Below are 20,406 nucleotides of genomic sequence, written 5' to 3'. Positions count from 1 at the left end.
CAGGAGGGAGGGAGCGGGCGTGGAGGGAGGGAGGGGGCGTTGAGGAGGGAGGGAGGAGTGGAGGAGGGAGGTAGGAGGATGAGGCGGCGTGGGAGCGTAGAGAGGAGCAGTGCGGAGAGGGAGGGAGGGGGGGGGGAGGAGAGTGGGGGTAGGGAGGGAGCAGCGGGGAGAGGAGGAGGAGGGGGCGTGGAGGGGGAGCGGGGGGCGGAGGAGGGGTAGGGAGGGGGGAGAGGAGGGGGGCAGGCGGGAGGGAGGGCGGAGGGGGGCAGGCGGAGGGAGGGGTAACGTGGAGGGGGGAGGCAGAGGGAAAGGGGAGGGAGGGAGGGGGTGGGGCGGAGGAGGAAGGCGGGTGTGGAGGGAGGGTGAGAGGGGGAGGAGCGAGGGAGGGAGGGGGGGGGAGCGGAGGAGCGGGGAGATCAGCGTGGAGGGAGGCGCCCTCCTCCCCCTCCTTCCGCCTTTCTCTCTCGGCCCCCCTCTTCCCTATCCCCTCCTCCCTCTGCCGCCGTCCCCCCTCCCTCGGTCCCCTATCTCCCATCCTCTCCTCCCTCCCATCCTCTGTTCCCCTTTCTCTCCCATCCCACGACCCCTCCTCCCTCCTATCCCCCCGGCCCTCATCTCCCTCTTTCTTCTCTCTCCCATCCTCGCCCCCTCCTCCCTCCTATCCTCCTGTCCTGACCCCCCTCTCCCATCCGCCGCCCCTGCTCCCTCTTATCCCCTCGGCCCTCCTCTTTCATCCTCACCCATCCCGTCCCCCTTTTCCTATCCTTATCTCGGGCCCTTATTCCATTCATCGCCCCTTTCATCCCATCCCCTCCTTCCCCGGCCCATACTCTCTCCTTTTTCCTCCCCCTTTTCTCCTCCAATTCCATCTCTCAACCCCTACTCTTTCTCCTCTCCCATCCCTCCCGACCCCCTTCTCCTCTCCCATCCCTCGACCCTCCCTCCCTTTCTTTCCCGTCCTCCTTCCCCTTACCTTCCGGCTCTCTCCCCCTCCCCTCTCCTTTCCTTCCCTCCGCATCTTCCCCTTTTCCCTTACCTTTCAACCCTCTCCCTCCATCCTATCCGTTTTCTCTCCTTTCATCTCGCCTCTCTCACTCCTTCCCTACCGTCTCCCTTCTTCCGTCTCTTCCTTATTGCCTCCCACCCATCCCCTCTGCTCCTCCTCGCACGTCTCTTCCTTGTTGCCTCCCACCCATATCCTTCGCTCCCGCTTGCATTCCCCTCACTCTGAAGGATGGTATGATGTGGTGTTAGGTGGTAGAATTGCTCTCTCAGTAAAAATAATATATATCTTTTTTATTCAGCAGTTTAATTTAGAATGCACAAGCAGCTCCACCTATAAGCAAGTTTAATAAAGGTGACCTATTTAAAAATCAAGTCGAATCAGTCTCAAAAAGAGGAAAAAATGTAGATTACATTCACCGCACGTCATGACCACAAGAATCTTTATTGTATAACATCCTCCCTAGAAAAAGAAGGGAAAATAAAGGCCGAAAGGGACACTCGAACACCAATAGAATAAGCCAATAATAATGCAATATTTTTCTAAAGCAATATAGCTGATCCCTCAACATGTATCGTCACGACGTCACCAATATCCATACTTATATTTTAACTAAATTAGGCAGTGCAACAAATGAGATATCAACATTAATGTTAAGAGCATGAACAATAAAAAAAATATAAATAAACCTACGCTTGTTAAAGGTGAAGTTTAGAAATAGAACATTGTCGTGTATCCGCAATTAATACCAAAATGAGTGAAGAATATACTATTCCGCTTCAATTTAGTTGTGATATTTTTAACACATGGGATCCTATTATTTTCTTTCTCTATCTCTCCCCTCTCCAAAAAATTCAAATATTGCCTAGGAATCTGTGATTTTAAAAGTGTCACAACTAAATTGAAGAAGTATATATAAAAATGATTAATGACACTCCGTATCAATCTGAAATGGAAGATATTTGCAACAAAAGCATTGCCATTCAATATCTTAAAGGAGGAAAGTTACTAGTGGTCATTAATACTTCATAGGTTTAAAGTTACCTAAAATAGTGAAAATAACTAACTTAAGTCAAGACTCAAGATAGTGGGACTTCATGGCCTACTAATCTCGAGATCCCAACAATTTTAATTGGCATGTGACCACTAATGATATAAACTAATTCACTAACATCACAAAGCTAATCAACTATTTGTAGAATCACGACAATTAAATAGTCAAATCACAAGGGTAATACTTAATACAATATAAGAAATATAATGAACATATCAATAGTTGATATCAGTAGTTGCAAGAGCAATACTATCAGTAGTTGATAAAGTTCTATAGCTAGTTATTGGTTGTATTCATGTCACTTTCATATTAACAACAGTGGCAACTTTCTCAAAAGATACCAAGTGTTAATGACTTGTTTTGGTTTTAGTATGCAAAAGAGGACCAAGTATTTGAAACCCTTATACTCAATCTCTTTCATGAACACATTAAGTTACTAACTTACTTTCATAAACACATTAAGTTACTAACTTTCTTTCATAAACACATTAAGTTATTAACTTACTAGTTCTCCAATAGCAAGAGGGCAATTTTTTCTCTTAGAGGCAAGATTCTTGTAACCTAATCAACAATTTACTTTCCTAAGCTTTTCAGTTTCCCTATATATACCATTACAACTTAGAGAAGCTTATGATGGAAATCATCATAAGGAGATATGTCTAGCAACAAGCTAAGACACAACCAAAACATATCATTCAGATTAAGTCCTATCCACAATATCAATCTTTTCAGCTTGTTCAAGACCTATCAGTTACAATCATTCTTCCTAGCACTCGACTTCTTTTGAATCAATAGAATCAATCTCTTGCTTAGCTAGAATTATTCAAGAATAAGAGTTATTGTGGCAAGAATGCCATTTCATTAGAAAATGCAATACATGGTGCAAGAAACACTGTGCCTGACAAAAGTGATGCTATATATACTAAGTGCACAACAATGTCGAACTACACACATATTAAAGCTGTGTGCAGCAACTTCGCCTAATAAACCAACATTGAGACACCTTGTCACCAAATGCTTATCTGAAGATTACTAACGCATAAATGATAAAATTGCAACTTGTCGAAAAGGATTTTAGAAACATTCTTGCATGCCCAATGCCCACATTCCCCTTAACAGCTCATAATAAATTGCCTACAAGCTACATATGCTTCAAATTATCTTTGACAACCGATTTAGCAATATAAAAGAGCAATAAGTTGTATGTCTAATCACCCCAATTCAAAAGGTTATCAAAGGAAGGTTAATATCCATAGATCTTTGACTCATATTTATGAGATAATAAAATATGGCAAAATCTATACCAAAAATTAGTTCACATAACAATGCACGTATTAGTTCGCGTTAATTGAATAGTCCTGGGAAATACTAAGAATTTTCATACCAAAATGAGCGGGCTTTTCGGGCTAAAAAATGATCGGGTCAAAAAATAGACTAAAAGATTATTTTGGGCTTGCCCAAATCCCGATCCAAAACAAAAAATTGGGTCGAAATGGGTTCGACTGAGGGCCAAAAATATCTGCCCAAACTCATCCAAAAATCGAGCCGAGCCGGGCTGGAGTTGATCAGCATTTAAGGATTTTTTTTTTTCTCGATAGGATTATTTGAGAGTTTTTTCTCTCTTTAGGATTTCTCCTTAGGAGAGATTATTTTTCTAGAGTTTCTCCTTGACAGAGTTTTTTCCTAGTTCCATTGTTATGTTTTTCTTTTCTTTTTTTTAAATATTTTTCTTCTTTTTTGAAGCTTTTTCCTTCATTTTTTAACCTTATATCTCTCTTTCATCTCGTTTCTTTTTTGCCTCAATTATGAATCTTTGTACGGGCTTCCACTGGTGTTGGTACGGTGATAAGCCCCAAAAACTCCTTTTAATTACTTCCAATAAGTATATCCCATCCTTAAGATGGTATTTATCTTATGATGTTTTTTTTTTGTTCGTCTGATGAAGAAGGAAGATCTAACAAACTTTATTCTCTGTAAGAATTTAGAAGACCACAGAAGTATTTTCACGCAAACGACTATACATCACGTAAGTTATGCCAAACCAGAGCGAACTCACAGATTGTATTGCTTCGGATGAAGTTTTTTATTAAGGCTATTTTTTAAGCAAATCTACAATGTATCTAGTTCTAAGGTGTTATATATTTTTGTGGGAATTTTGATTTTTTCAAGAATTGATCGTAAGTGTCGTATGGCTATCCCTTATGAATATAATTGTTTTTTTCTTATCGAAAACCAACCCTCTATATGGTTTGGTAACCCTCATGAAAGACATAGAGAGAAAGTGGAATTAAAATTTCAATATTTTGGAGAGAGAAATATCTCTATAACTATTATATTTATTATACTTTCTCTATTGGTCTCATAAGGATTGTCAATCCTTAGTTAGTTAGGAAAGGATATTTTTTTTTATTGTAGTTCTTAAATCTAATGTCGTGACGTCAACGAGAGCCAAACGAATTATCGACATATACCAACATATATTATAATTTATCAGCTAGTAAGATCATTAGTTTATTAAAACACCTTTTCGACAAAATAATAATAATTAAAGCATCTTAAATCAATACACTACTCTATATTATTATTATCTATACACTAAAATATTAAAAAGCGTTTCCAAACAAACAACAACGTCATTTGATGTTTTTCCTTGGAGTATTTCTTATATTTAAGGTTTGGTTAAGGTTAATTTACTAATATACAAAGAATGATTTCCTCAAACCTCCAATCAATATATTCTCTTCCATACATATAAAATCAATTTACATACATATATAGCTACACGCTACATCAATAAGACTTGTAATTTCAATCTGATTACAAGCTAAGTGATATGCGAAGCACCTTCCATGCAATATGAATCATCTAATACTTGAAAAGAAAAAAATCATCATTTTATTTATCTGATATAGCATGTGTCATCCAAATCCCTTATTAGACCCCTTATTACCAAATGTAAAAGTAAACTTCATATGGATTCATAATGTAAGAAGTTTCTTTTCCCTGAAAGAAATCATATATGCAAAGCTTTATCAAGCTTTTCTTCTCAATTTCTCATAGATCTTCTGCTGAACAACCAGTTTCACAATATGTTCAGTCAATGGCCCTGATAGTTTTCAGTTCATGTAAAGCCATCTAGAAGGTTGAAAATGCATGATATACATAAACTATAACAAATTGAAGCCTCAAATGTCCTGTTAACCCACATTGCTCTACTTACATTACATGACATTACATGTTCTTAAAACACCTCTGACCAAATAACCAGACGTGCAATTGGCATCCTGAAACAAATTATGTCTTTCAGGCATCAATCTTCTCCATCTCTCTTTTCAACCCGTATGCCCGCACCAAACTCCCAACCGTCCTCACAGCAAGCTTCAGATCATCCAATGGATTCCCGGGTACAACAGTCTTGTACAAATAACTATCAAAAGTCATCTTCTGCACATACTCATCTGCACACATCTCAACAAACGCCTCCCGTGCAGGGTCTGACCTGTAAAATACCTTCTGTAGCACATCCAACACCTTGTAAGTAGGCCAGTACTTCTTGTCCCATTTCTGCAAGTACTTCCTTAAGTCCGCTTCGTTCACCATCCTCTTTCCATTCTCTGAACCCTCCACAATTGCCTCCGCACACATCCTTCCACTCTTGGCAGCAAAGTATATCCCCTCACCTGAGCATTTTGTCACGTACCCTGCAGCATCCCCCACCAATGCTACGCGCCCTTGAACCCGTTTTGGCCGGGGGTGTTCAGGAATTGGGTGAGCTTCCACCCGGATGATTTTTCCCCCCTCGATCTTGTCCATTGCTCGTATCCGGGTTGCTAATTGGAACTTCTTGATATCCGACTTGTGAGTTACAGTCCCTGTTCCAACAGCTACGTGGTCACATTTGGGGAATACCCAACCATAGAAATCGGGTGAGACATCGTCCCCTACATACATTTCTGCCAGGTCCTCGTAATAGGTCATCTTTGAGTCTGGTATCTTAATACGTTCCTGAAAATTAAGAGATTGTAATGTAAGTCAAATTGGTCCCCAAAATCCATGCTACTGCCTTCTACTCAACTTGACACATTTCTATTGCATCAAAAGAAAAACTTGAACACATTTCCATTGCATAAAAAAAAACTTGAACACATTCTATAGCACGCATCAAGTAGCTTAGGTGTTGGATACACAAATTTTGAAACCAACGGCGCTGCAGTATCAAAAACATTATGTTTATATGAATTATATCAGTATATACATTTCAAATTAAAAATAAGAACAAATGACAAAGCACCATGAACTCTTAATTTTGCTTTATGTACAAGTTTTTTTTAGGGTATTATGTACAAGTTTTATGCTTCATGTTTTGCCTTTTCTAGTACTTCCTTCTAATCCAAACATACAGACAAGTCTTACAAGCATAGAGCCCCTAGCATATCAATAGATCAGTTACCTGAAAGGCAATGGCATACTCATAGTCCCCAGCGGAAATTGACTTAGCAACCCTTGAATTTGCCCCATCGGCACCAATCACAGCATCCACCTCTAGTGTCCGCTTCTCACCAGCTGCACCTGTCTTACCATCATAAGCAGTATAATGGAGCTGATAAGGAGCGCTTGGTGATTTCGGAATGTCCATCTTCAAGAATAATCCGTTAATTACAGTTGCTCCAGACCCAGCAGCCCTCTCACGAAGGTACTGGTCAAGAACTTCCCTTCGAACCATACCAATGTACTCGTGTGGCTTGAGGGTCCGGCCAATGTCAACCGCTACATTTGATGGGGAAATCATCTTCATCTTGGTAACTTTCCGATCAATTATGTCTACTGGTAGGTCAAACTCTCCTACCATACAGAGTGGGATTGCCCCACCACATGGTTTGCAATTGTCAAGCTTCCGTTCAAAAAGGAACGTTTCAATACCTCCCTTGGCTAGTGTCTCAGCGGCACACCCTCCTGCAGGTCCACCCCCGATCACGGCCACCCGGAGGTTCCGGCCTGCCACCTATTAAAAATCAGAATACCTATTAATTAGATAAACTTAATACTTTTGCATATGGCCTATATACATATTCATACAAGTGTCGGTTTCGAAATTGAGAAACTAGTGCCAATTAGTGTGGTATAATACCTTTTACCGCCAAAATTTTCTTCTTGTTATGACATTGCCCAATGTGTTCTATTGGTTTAATTGATTAAAGAGAATCTCCATTACTTAGTAGTTAGTGCAATAAAGAATCTATATCAAAATCTGGTGGGATCAATTAAAATTAGGAATCCAAAGTTTATGGTATGCTGATATCGTCCATAACCCCATATTAATCCAAAGTGCTATTATGTGTTTGGTCAATGCCTCAAGGGTGACACATACCCGTTTTACATGTTAAATTGGCCTTTTTCTGCCCCAATTTCTCAATCTTCTCACTAATCTCTCTCATTTACACACACCACTACACCAGGGTGCCATGACCAATTATAGCATGTCGAGTTGATCAACTTTGGATTGGGACCGGAACAGGTTGGGTATCCCCATAATGGAGATCCTATATATAAACCGAAACTGGGATTACTATCATACCATGGGAAGATGGAATTGTGTTAATTTCCACTATCACATAGATATGCTAACTGCATAGACTATCAAGCACTTCTACTGCCTTTAATCACATTGTTTGGAAATTGAAATTAAAGTCTCAACCATTATTCAACCATAAATCTAGAATTCCTCGATAAGAACTTAACCCATTACTATAATAGAGTTTCGACAACTAGAAGTCGAAATGAGGCTCCATCCTAAAACCAACGTGGCACAGCACTTACACTTACATATATATAGGTTGTTCGTAGGATCTCACCAATTCTAAAATCTTACTCATTCACTATAAATTCGGTAACCAAGGTGTACATTTCTTTATTTAAACTCTCTAATTCTGTTTATTTCCTCATTTGGTTGACTCGTATGAAGTTACAATTTTTGGAAAGTTTTACTCAACTAGAATCCACAAAATGGAAGAATTAACTTACATATCCCAAATTATGGGCTAGGTTCTTTTAGACGGGACGGAATCGAACAGAATTGAATTTATTTGAACTGAACTGAATTAAATTAAATGAAAATTGTAATAGAAAACTAACTGAAGTTAACTGAATTAAACTGAATGTGTCTCAGCTAAGTTAAATTGAACTGAATTGAATTTTTATTAATTCTGACTTCCACTAAATTACCAATTACTATACCATGCACATGGTACACCCAAGTTAATGAATTTCATGCAAGACAACAATATGAAGAGAAATAATAACCAAAAAAAATGGGAATATACCTTAGGACTGGTGAGGCCAGCCTTGATTATGGGGGATATTTTGATAGTTTTAAAAAAGGTAGGAGTTTCAGGTGACGTGGCAGGTGTTGATTGGCGAAGACCAGTGAAGGGTTTGAATGCCATTGAGGAAGCCATGGGTGGAGTTGAGTGTGGAGAGTGTGGAGATATGATATGAGAGTGTGGTTGAAGTTAAAGGTTTTTTTTTTTTTATTTGCAACTATATTTTTTTAGAAAAGAATTTTCTGATTTAGGATATGGTTGAGGATATTTGCGTAGATTAGGACCGTTGGATTGTGGGGAATGAAGGGTTGTAATGGATTTGGGAGATTTTGATGATGGGTTGAAGAAAAGTGCAAGGTAAACAGATTTCCTGTGTTTGGGATGGTTGACAGTAGGCCACGTTATTGATTTAAGGAGTGAAGGTTTCTCTGAGCTCTGCAATTTGTCCGTTGTTTAAACATATCAGTTTGATTCACCAATGCATGATTGCCAAGTGTTGGGTCACACTTCCTGTTGTGTTTTCAAGCAAATCTAACAAACAAATGTTGGTTTTGGTTTGTCTTACAAGAGTAAAGCTAGCTTTACATAGTTTTATTATTGGAGCAATTGGTTTTTGAAGTTGGTTGGTTTAGAATATTAGACTAATCATATCTTGGATGGTGTGTATAGCAACGAATGGAGTGTTGTCATATGTATCAATATTGCTTTATTGTTGCTATTTTTTTTACAAGAATGTTTTTTTTGTTTGAAAGTAAATAAAATTAGCTTATCATTTTTTTTTAAAATTGCATTACAACTATAAAAAAAAATATCTATAAATTGAGCTTACCATATTTTTTCACAACCTACTTTTCTTTCTAATAACTTTCTCCCACCTAAAATTATTCAAAATGTATATAAAGTAATTAACATATCACTAATTAAAACATGAATAAAAATTACCTTTTTTTTGCCCCCACTGGGGACTCGTTGGTAAGAAGAAGAACCTTACTGGACCAGCACCTCGCTTAGACCAGCACCTCGCTTAGGTCAGCCAGCCAAGCTACATAGGTCAATGCTTGACAGTAGGGAGGAATATAAGGGAATCTCTACTCCCAAACACTAGTAGGTAGTGGCGTTCAAACATTTTTGATAGGAAAAAGAGTATATATATGATGGAGTATATGAAAAGTAAGAGAGAATTAAAAAAGCCAAGTAGGACTAGTCTACCCATTCTGAGAAAAAAAAAAAAGATAAGTTGGTGGGAAGTTAGTGGGATGTGAGGTGTAAGAAGGAGGAAAGGAGAGAGAATGGAAAAAATATAAAGACCAACAAAAACCCACCCACCCATTGTACATGCTCTTACCTCAATTGTAATGAGTAATGACTACTAAAATCTTATACTTACTCGTTTAATTTTTAATGGTATTGTAATAGTGTAATTTAAATCTATCAAAAAGGTGTTAGTTCAATATAGTATCATCCCAAATTATAGTGCGCTGTAAGCTTGTAGTCTAACAGGGGTTAGTTTCCGAATCAATTATTTTTGGTAAGAAAAAAAAAGATATCATTGTTGTGAAAATCTCAATCCGAATCTTATGATTACAATTCCACGGTTTAGAAGAAACGAACTTATCGAACCCCCTCCTACGTAGGATCTTTATTTTGTGGAATATTTCGAGCTTACCCAACCTCATAAAAATCACATGATAAGATCTTTATGACTTTACGATCCGATCATCTCATAAAGATAATCATAAAGTAATTTTCACATATTATGTTTCCTCTTATTAGGGTGTGGTTGCATGTTACTTTAATCTTAGATTGTTGAATTACTACCACTAAGATCCTACAATTCGATCCAACCGATTCTATCCTACCAATCTCTAAGATCCAAAGATTCATTCATCACGTTTCAATGCATTTTTTGGTCATTTTATAACGGCTCAATAAGATATCTATATAAATATATTAAAAGACGTGCGTGACATACGCCACGTGGCACCTTTGTTACTCCAGTAGAAGTGTCCAATGTGTTACCTTGCAACAAGATTTGAACCCATGACATCTTGCTTTTATACATGACACAATTACCATCTCAACCAACTTTTAACATGCTTTAAGTGTCCACATTATTATATTTGTACCTTTTGAATGTTGAGTTTTCCTTAATATATATTTTAATAAGAATGGAAAAAAATACATATCAAGTTCGAAAAACAATATCAACCCATTTTGATGTGATTTTGTTTCAATTTATTTATAATTAGTTGAGCTCCAGAAGCAGATCTTGTGTTTGCTTCAATTGTCCAACAAAACTAATCACCATGTCGCCTTTAAGATAACTCATTTTCGATTTTCTATTTCTTGGATTTTGTGATTTCAAAGTTAGGTGGTATTATTTTGTATGTATTTTGAATGCATTTCTATATCTTAGATTTCTATTTTTGATCATGGTAATGGATTTTCAATTTTACAAATAGCAATGATGAAAATTGGGTGGAAAGAGAAAACATGGAGGTGAGGGGAGATAAAAAGCTTGGAGGTTCATTAATGAAAGGATGGTGGGAGGAGAGAGAGAAAGAGAAAAACTAACGTCGGTTAACCTGCTATCATTAATAAGGGTATTATCGACCGAGACACAAACTTTATGGGTATCTGAGGCATTATGTAAGGGGTAATTTGAGAATTACGACAAACCTTAAGGGTAAATGAGGAAATTTTCCAATTTCAAAAGTATAAGCCAAAGCAAACAAATACTCACCAATTGCGGGTCTGGTTTCGAAAATTTTGGACCCGACCTAACTGGTTCCAAAATATCAAAACTAGTTGGGTCCTAGCTATATCCGTTATTTTAAACTGTGTAGACGATCCCATATATATCAAAGTGAGTATGTGTAGTCCTAAAAAATTTAAAGTGAAACTAAGTACCTATATGTAAAGGGTGACGTTGGAATTAAGGTGTTTCAACTAACAGCAAACTAGATTTGAATGCCTAAAAACCATCAAAAAAAAAAAAAAAGCCTTTTAGAATCACTCAAGAAAGTTTTTCATATCAAAATCTAAGAAAAGTACTTACGAAATACATAAACTCTATGAAAAAGAAACCATGCATTTATATATGTGGTTGCTCATCTACGCTAGCTAATAGAAGTATGCTGCACAATGGTACATATAGAGAAGATGATAGATGACAAATTGTACTTGCAATCTCTATTACACAGCACTTGTTTCCATTTACAACTTCTCTTGCATATGCTTTGTCTATACATTTTATAGACAAGTAATGGGTTTCCTTTTGATTATGCTACTCTATCGAGTATCGACTATCATAACTACAGTAGTTTAGCATGATTAGCTAATAAGTTTTAAATATTTGAATCTGTCAACTTCATTTGTCATTTATTATACATCCCGGTGTACCGTGCGTATGTTACACTCAAGGTTAGTTTTTGCTTATTTGCTCATTTAGAACGAACTCTCTAGCCTATTTTGCAAATTTCGCACTTAGATATTTCAAATGAGCAATGAACAAAAATTTAGTCTTATGTATACTATGCTTATGGTACACGTGAGTGTGTATGATAAATATTGTAACATATATGCACTTATCAAACAAGGTCAGTGTCCAATTTATCTAATGCAATGTAATTGCAAAAATCAATGCCCTTTAGTAGGATGTAAGCAATGTGTGGAAAATACATTACGGTTTGATTGCATAATGTAACTTAAAATTTTATAAATGTTACTATATGGAAAAAGGATCACTATATTAAATAAGTGGCTTAGTCCACTATAATATTATTGTGAACCAAGTCTACAAAAACTGCACCCTCAGACAAGATCCTTTTTCTAGTTTCTTAGATACTCGCCTTATATTTACCCGAATTGCCTGGAATTTTCGGACAACTGTTTTTTGTGCATCTTCATACCTACATAAGTAGTTGGTCCGGGATATCAAACTATTGGACTTTCCTAATTACGTTACAATCATAAATTTTAGCTTTCAACACCATCTATTTTATGCAAAGTACTAATGTATCCAACTCTTGCATAGTCTTATGAATAATCTCGCTATCTTGTATATTCTAATTTTGGTTTACAAACTTCATAGTTCATACTTTGTATTATTTACAAATTTTATTATGATCGTCATTAGTAATTAAAATTAAATTTGTCTTTATATGAATTCTCAAGCTATTACTTTTTTATAGTTTTTTTATGATTAAAAATATTAATTAATGGTCACATTACGAGTACCTTTAGACATGTTAGTTTAATTAATATTTTTTTGGATCATTGCAAATTGTGGCACTATGTTTTAACTCAACTTTAATTACTTAACTAGCTTTTGGGCCCGATAGATGACTCGGGTTATTAATATTTTCAAGTTAATATAATAATACCATCTAATCTTGTACAGTTTATTAATTAGAAGTAGTTATTAGGCCCGGGCTATGCCCCGGGTAAGAAAATTTTCCATTTATTAATATTGTACTTTGATATGATAACACTAAATACAACTTGGTCTAGTGGTTAAAACTTTAGTACATGAGGTCATGGGATCAAAACCTATACTATGCAATTTCTATTTTTTTTATTGTACATGGATTACATGAACTAAAACTCCCTAGGGAGAGCGCCACGTGGCACCGTTCCTCGTTTACGCACGCCTTTTAATATATTAGTATAGATTTTGGTATATTAATTAAATTGAGGCCACGTGGTCAAATCTTATATGGAGCATGTTTCTAAATTTTTAATGTATGTTCATTACATGGCATGAAACAACTAAAGAGAAAGTGGCACATGACATCTAGACTTAATTAAGAATGCTTTCTATTATATGTTAGCATATATTTCCGATCCCTCTAAAAATAGGAATCATTATTTCATTCAAAAAAATAAAAATCATTATAGTATAAAAAATAATTGTCAAAAAAGACATTTTCTCCTTTTATTATTTTCTCGTTTATAAGAAACACCTTTTATAATCTTTATAGCAACTTAAGACTTTTTGATAAGTTATAATTTTATTTCATAGCAAAATCCATATGAAGGCGGCCTCTACTCAAAACAAGGTAGCCCCCCACTAGGTGGGCGACATTTTTATAGTGCAAACACACACCCTATAGAGAGGAGTCCACCTTCATAGCACAATTACATCCAGTTTATAGTCTACCCCTAGGAACTCTAAATGCAACACACTGCAATATTACAATCATGTACCAATTAGTGCACGCAGGCACCATAATACAAATTTAATGGATCCAAGCTGAGCAACAGTGACTCCAAGCGCACCAATTCGAAGCTTATAGCCACGCAATGAATTCATCTTGACGCCTAAGCCCTTGCTTGGCAAGAGAATCTGCAACAAAATTGGAGCTTCGACCTTTGTGGGTTATCTCAATGCTTATCATTTCCTTCCGGCAGCTTCTAATGAAATTTAGATAGTACATCATATTCCAAGGACCACCATTGTCATTGTTACACCACATTACTGCGTTAGAGGAATCCGATTCTAGGAGAAGGCTCGCTGATTTTGTTAAGCTGCTATAAGAGGAGATGGATATAGCTCTATGTATGGCAAGGATCTCCGCGCAATTTATCTCCATATATGGAATGGGAGTAGAGAAGAGGCACACAAACTTCCCTTCATGATTTCTCAAAACTCCACCGATAGCTGCACATGTGTTGGATATGACCACGGATGCATCCACATTCCATTTTAGAACATTTTTGATTGGAGGAGACCATGGGATGTATGATGGCTTGATGATAGCGGGATCTGCAGCTCTAGATACACCCTCCCACTCCAAGCACCATGGATTTCTTTGGATATCCGATGGGGAGTATGGAAAACCCTCCTCCCATCCACTAATCCACCATCCCATTCTGAGAAGCACCAAGTCCCGAAGGTCCTTTACAGTGGAAGATGAGGCTTGAAAAATTCTGATGTTCCGTTCTTTCCATACCGTCCATACAATGATAAAGAAAGATGCTGCCCACACTTTAACAAAAAACTTTTTCCCTTTTTTTATCAATTTCCATTGCGCGAATGCTTCACTCAGGGATTTAGGAAATACCCATTTGAGATCCCATAAATTAAGCCACCACCCCCATAGTTGCCTTGATACCTCACAGTGGAGAAGCAGGTGGTCACTTGATTCCGGGCATGAACTGCACAGTGGGCATACATCTTGGTCAATAGGTAAAATCCCAATGGATGCTAACTTGTGCCTCGTATTTATTTTGCCTAAAATAGCCAGCCATACAAATACCTCAATACGGTGTGGCACCAAGCCCTTCCAAACGCCTTTGACGGCGTCGCACACCATAGGTGGATTAAGTTTGCATAACTCTTGAGTGAATGATTTGGTGGAGAACTGGCCTAATTTATTATGGGCCCATATCAGCGAATCATTTGCGTCCTTATCCAAAAAAACCTGCTGGAGCATTTCATCAAGCCGAGATTTCTCTGCAATGTCTTGTGGCCTTAGCTCTCTCTTCCACGCAAAACTCCAAATCCAGTTTAAAGTTATATTTTTTTACGAGATACTATCATACCCTATTTTTAGAATTTGGCACACCGGTTTCCAACGTTGGCCCACCGATTTTCGTGTTCTAATACACCACTTTTTTTTTTATCGATGCCGCATGTGCTTCGGGTCTTTCCTTTCTCCTCTAATACCGAAAATCGGTGGGTCAGAATCAGAAAATAAAATTAGTTTTTTTCTCGCAAAAAACAAATTTTAAAGTATCAAATTGTCGAAAAAATATAAAAAATTGTTTCCCGCAAAGGATGGTATATAAATGATCTATAATACATATTCACGTTTAGAAATGTTTAAACTTGTGTCAATATATCTTCAATGCTCTAAATTTTCGAACCATTGGAAAGAAAAAGGAAAACCTGATAAAGAGGTTGAAAATCTGGGTGAAAATGAGTTACTGTTAGTTCAATTATATCAAATCAAATGATATGTCGCTATTAAATAACTAGTAAGGCATCATCAAATATAGAGTATAGTCCCTCATAAAACAATACTCTATAGAGTATATACAAATATGGTACTTATTAGTTAATTTATTTGACTTATGATGACGCCAACATATTTCATTTCTTTGTTTAAAAATTTGCATGTTAAGCGAAACACGCCATTCCCCTTAGTATTAAAATCAAGATTTTGTTTAAAAGTTTACCCAAACTTACCATAACATATCTTATGAACAACTTTTCTAGCTCTTTAAGTTAGTTGCAGTAGGTTTGAATTCTCTAACAGTTTGTTCATCCAACTCTTTCTTTTTCATTCCCTTCTCTTAAGCACAACTATCATGCCTTCTTTAGCTCATAAATTCTTGCCCATCAAAATATCAGTTAGTAATGACTTCTTGTACCTTCACTTGTTTAAATTAGACCCCCCATTTCCCTTAACAAACACAAGTATCTTAGTAAGTTTCATTCACACAAAAGTTTAAGTCGAAGACTCGAACATGAAGGTATTGGTGACATTAACGTTAGTGATTGTAACGATCCTAAGTAGTGTCGTTAACGGGTACAATTGCAAGATTGTACAATTTATCTTCGGTGATTCGCTTTCGGATGTAGGCAATAATGAGTACCTCCCTAGAAGTCTTGCAAAAGCTAATCTTCCTTGGTATGGTATTGATTTTGGTAATGGCTTGCCTAATGGAAGGTTTACTAATGGTCGTACTGTGTCCGATATTATAGGTACGTGGTACATGTCTAAATTTATAAAATGGGTGTAATTTGACTAATTGGTAAATGATCAAAAAAATGATTTGCATCTTCTTTTTTTTTTTTGTAGGGGATGATATGGGTTTACCAAGGCCACCAGCTTTTATGGATCCAAACTTAAATGAAAATATGATCTTAGAAAGTGGTGTTAATTATGCATCTGGTGGTGGTGGCATTTTGAATGAAACGGGTGGTTATTTCGTAAGTATATAGCAACTCTATATATTGATAATTCAACTTATGGCTTTTTTTATCAACTTATGAATAAATTTGATGTTAACATATGCAGATTCAAAGGCTATGTTTCTACAAGCAAATTGAATTGTTTAAAGGAACCCAAGAGATGATAGCTCGAAAAATTGGCAAAAATGAATCTCACAAGTTTTTCCAAGAAGCTCGTTATGTTGTTGCATTAGGAAGTAATGACTTTATTAACAACTACCTGATGCCGGTTTATAGTGATTCATGGAAATACAATGATGATACTTTCATGGACTACTTAGTGGGAACCTTAAGAGATCAACTTAAGGTAACTTTACTCTTATGTTGACGCGTATCTAATTATTACATTATTATTCAAATTACTATATCACATCCCTTAAATTTGAGACAAGATAAATTTGACACGAGTCGACAATTATTGTAATATATATCTAGTAAATTATCTTAACAATGTAATTGATAATAGACTAGATATGATTTGGCATGAACATACTAGACTTTGTTGGAAAGCGAGCTGAATAATTTATTACTATATTTTACATAATAAATAAAAACTCATTTGGAGTATTTGTTTTCCACCTTGAGTCTAATTTGATGCATATTAAGGATATATTCTCTTTACCATATGTTTGTTTAATTTTACTTATTTTATCTTATTTTTCTGAACTTATCTAAACATTACTCATTTTTTTTCCATAAGATAAAAAAGAACAGATCCGGGTAAATAATGAGCAAAAATTTGTAACCTAGTTTACAACTTTACATCAGTGTAAAGTGATTACGAATAACTAGTACTTCATATGTGTAGGTGTTGCACAGCCTTGGAGTAAGGAACTTGATGGCATTTGGACTTGGGCCCATGGGCTGCATCCCACTGCAAAGGGTGTTGAGCACAACAGGTAACTGCCAAGACAAAACAAACAAGTTGGCCAAAAAATTCAACCAAGCTACAAACAACATGATGGTAGAACTTTCAAGAAGCCTACCAGGTGCTAGTTACAAATTTGGTGATGCCTTTGATGTTGTCAATGATGTCATCAGCAATCCTTACAGATACGGTAAGCATAACTTATACAAGCATGCATATAATCTCTTTGAGCAACAGGTGATAGCTTAGTGGTATTGGCATCACCTCCGATGCCAGAGCTCAAGGGATCAACTCTCACCCCTTGCAGGGAGGGATCCTCAATTTCGCCCCTTCCTTACAAGGAACTTCATGTTACCTTTAAAAAAAATGCATATAATCTCTTTGATCCTTTTCTCAATGTATAATTCTAATATATCAGTGTATTAAATTTTACAAATATGTAACTAAAGATATTAATGGTCAAATTAACGTATTGGAGATTATGTAAGTTAAACCCTACGTTAATTTTGTAGACGACTGTGAGATTATGCCTCATTTAATGAGATTCATTTTATAAGAACAAACAACATAACTATTGTACTGTCTTTTTGGTGGGTTATAGGATTTACAAATTCAGACTCTCCATGCTGTTCCTTTGGAAATATTAGGCCATCCTTAACATGTGTTCCTGCATCAACATTGTGCAAAGATCGGAGCAAGTATGTTTTTTGGGACGAGTACCACCCAAGTGATAGTGCTAACATGATCATTGCTAAGGAGCTCATCAAGAAGTTCAAGTTTACGAGAGTAAACCAAAATGGCGATTCGGCTGATGCTCCTTCTTCACCTACACCAGCCATGGGTCCTGTTGCTGCGCCTTCTGTTGATGCTCCCTCTTCTGATAGTTGATCAGTTCTCCTTAAAAAGTGGAACATTTTCAAGACTTAAGTTTACTATATTATGCTTATTACTATTCATCAATTTGGTTTGTTATTGGTAGGTCAACAATTATATGGTCCATTAGTTTATAGTTTGTGCAATTAAGTGGTGGTTAAGCATATTTGGTGGACTTGTTAGTTACTTGTTGTAGACTTGTAGTTCCAAGTGTATCTTCAAATCTCTTTACAATCCGAATTATGCCTTCCAATTATAACAAGAATAGAAATTCAAGACATGCATGCATGAGCATATTATATCTGTTTGGTGTGCTTTATATTCCGATGCCCTTGCTTTACTTAGGTGTACTTATCGCACGAGCCAAGCCTGAATTGTACTAGGCTCGGCTCGGCTTGTGAGCTCGATAAGTGAAGCTCGGCTGGAGCTCGTGAGCTTCACTAAAGGATCGAGCTTGCTACGGTAGCTTGTATTAGCTCGGCTCGAGCTCGATTTGAGAAAAATAAAAATAAAACCAATACAACATTAAACCAAACGACCAAAAATTCATATTCACAATTTTTTTTAAAATTTGACAGATCTTGTAGAATAATAGACTAAATTAAGTAAATAACATGAATAAACATAATTTATTTCATTTTTTACACGCTAACCAAATGAATTACTTACAAATATACATGAAAATTCGACAAACTAGATCTAAAAGAATACAAAAAGAAAGATATAAATTGTTGAAGCTAAAAATTTGTATGAAAGGATACGTATCGTATAATAATGTAAGTGTTTTAGTCTATAATAACTTTTTAAAGTGCTTTAAATTATAATATTTTTCATATAAAATAAAAATCGAACACGTTCACGAGCTTTTCGAGCCGAGTTTAGCCTATTCGACTCGTCTCGTTTAGGTCCCAAGACGAGCCCGAATCTAATTCGAGCTTTGATCGATTCGAGGCCGAACTATTTGCGAACATATCCAGCTCATTATCACCCCCAGCTTTAATGGTAAGCATAACACCTTTGTTGGAGCCAAGGTCCATTTTGCACCCCAGCGGACCGCATCACATAAGGTAATAGAGTCTAGCGCATTGTTAATCCATTTTTATTTTTATGGCTATACAATAATCCAGGCCCATTAAACACGTTTGGAGGATCATTGTCTAAGTATAACCCAAGTCAGAAAATTCAAATTCAAGGAAAATTAGACAACGGATTATGTAAAAACAAAATTAGTTAGGTGAGATGAAAGATCATGAGAACTGACACTTTTTAAGTCAGACTTTTTAGGAGACGGGATGGTAAAAGAAACCTCACTCCTAAAGAGCCCATAGTGGAATTTGATCGTCTTATGACCTTGAAGTATAATGTCAAATGTTTACCACTAGGCTAAGCTTGCTTCGTAATTATGAAAATTGAGAAGCAGATAATTACTAAATTCAAAATACAAACCACTCGACACGTAGAAGAGAAGCGTGTAAAAGATAAATTGCAAGCCAGTTATTTCATTCCCTCTTATAAAAAAGTTTCTCGCCAAAGCATTTAGAAAGATTTATTCTATGAATTGCACAAGCAAGGCTCTATGTAACAGTCACCAATTAGCAATTACATATGGATATACAAGAAAACAAATTGAAGGCGATAATTTACTAGTCATAAATTTATACGGGAAAATTCATCCCAAAATAGCTTGGAAGCTTCACATAATCATCAAAAATATATGTCACCTAATCCAGCTATGTGATATGGACCACATCCGACATTCATATCACGAAGAAAATCAAGTCGCGGATTTCATTGCAGACATTGACCATCACTCTCCGACATATACAATGAATTCAAAATAAGACAATATTATAGGCTTGCTCATCTTGCACAATTAGATAAACTAGGATATTGCCTTGACAAACGACAATCGTAGTTTTAGTTGTCCCCTTATCCATAAAAAATGAACATCACCAGAAAATAGAAGCAAAAGGATCTTACCTCACTCAGAACATTGGCCAATAAGAAATCAAGAGAAATTATAAGCGGTAACTTTGTGTTATAGGCTATTGTCTAGAATGATCCTCACATTTTCATCTGCGTTTTAGGTACCCCTAACTTTTATAACGTTATTAAACTTAATGATTTGACGCCATTGAAATGGTAAAGAGTCTTATCGGTAAGTACTCAATGCACCTCACATTATCTTTCAAATCCATATGTCGTGCAAAATAGGACAAAAAACATATGTTCAAACTCTTATGAAGAGAAAGATAAAGCAAATCAATATATGGATAGATCCCTATAACTTCATAAGTGAGTAGAAAAACTCTTTAGTGGAGATATAAT

At 36.5% G+C, this 20,406-nt stretch overlaps 3 protein-coding genes across 3 annotated transcripts; 1 reads left to right on the top strand and 2 right to left on the bottom strand.

Annotated features, from left to right (window-relative positions):
- Nucleotides 1-5,075: 5,075 nt before the first annotated feature.
- LOC104894042 (geranylgeranyl diphosphate reductase, chloroplastic) lies at nucleotides 5,076-8,654 on the bottom strand. Its single transcript, XM_010680208.4, has 3 exons — nucleotides 8,378-8,654; nucleotides 6,508-7,059; nucleotides 5,076-6,062 (listed from the first exon to the last, which is right to left on the bottom strand). The coding sequence occupies exons 1-3, from the start codon at nucleotides 8,510-8,512 to the stop codon at nucleotides 5,361-5,363; spliced, it is 1,389 nt and encodes a 462-aa protein (XP_010678510.1). The 5' UTR covers nucleotides 8,513-8,654; the 3' UTR covers nucleotides 5,076-5,360.
- A 5,014-nt stretch (nucleotides 8,655-13,668) lies between these two features.
- LOC104894087 (uncharacterized) lies at nucleotides 13,669-14,694 on the bottom strand. Its single transcript, XM_010680253.1, has one exon. It carries the CDS (start codon nucleotides 14,692-14,694, stop codon nucleotides 13,669-13,671), a length of 1,026 nt encoding a protein of 341 aa, XP_010678555.1.
- A 947-nt stretch (nucleotides 14,695-15,641) lies between these two features.
- On the top strand, nucleotides 15,642-18,358 carry LOC104894041 (GDSL esterase/lipase At1g74460). Its single transcript, XM_010680207.4, has 5 exons — nucleotides 15,642-16,088; nucleotides 16,186-16,316; nucleotides 16,405-16,644; nucleotides 17,146-17,395; nucleotides 17,807-18,358. Exons 1-5 carry the CDS (start codon nucleotides 15,851-15,853, stop codon nucleotides 18,091-18,093), a joined length of 1,146 nt encoding a protein of 381 aa, XP_010678509.1. The 5' UTR covers nucleotides 15,642-15,850; the 3' UTR covers nucleotides 18,094-18,358.
- Nucleotides 18,359-20,406: the final 2,048 nt, after the last annotated feature.

This window comes from Beta vulgaris, chromosome 5 (genome assembly GCF_026745355.1).
Source record: "Beta vulgaris subsp. vulgaris cultivar EL10 chromosome 5, EL10.2, whole genome shotgun sequence".
Taxonomy (NCBI): Eukaryota; Viridiplantae; Streptophyta; class Magnoliopsida; order Caryophyllales; family Amaranthaceae; genus Beta; species Beta vulgaris.
The sequence above is the reverse complement of the archived record's forward strand: the minus strand, read 5'-3'. Positions and strand labels throughout refer to the sequence as shown.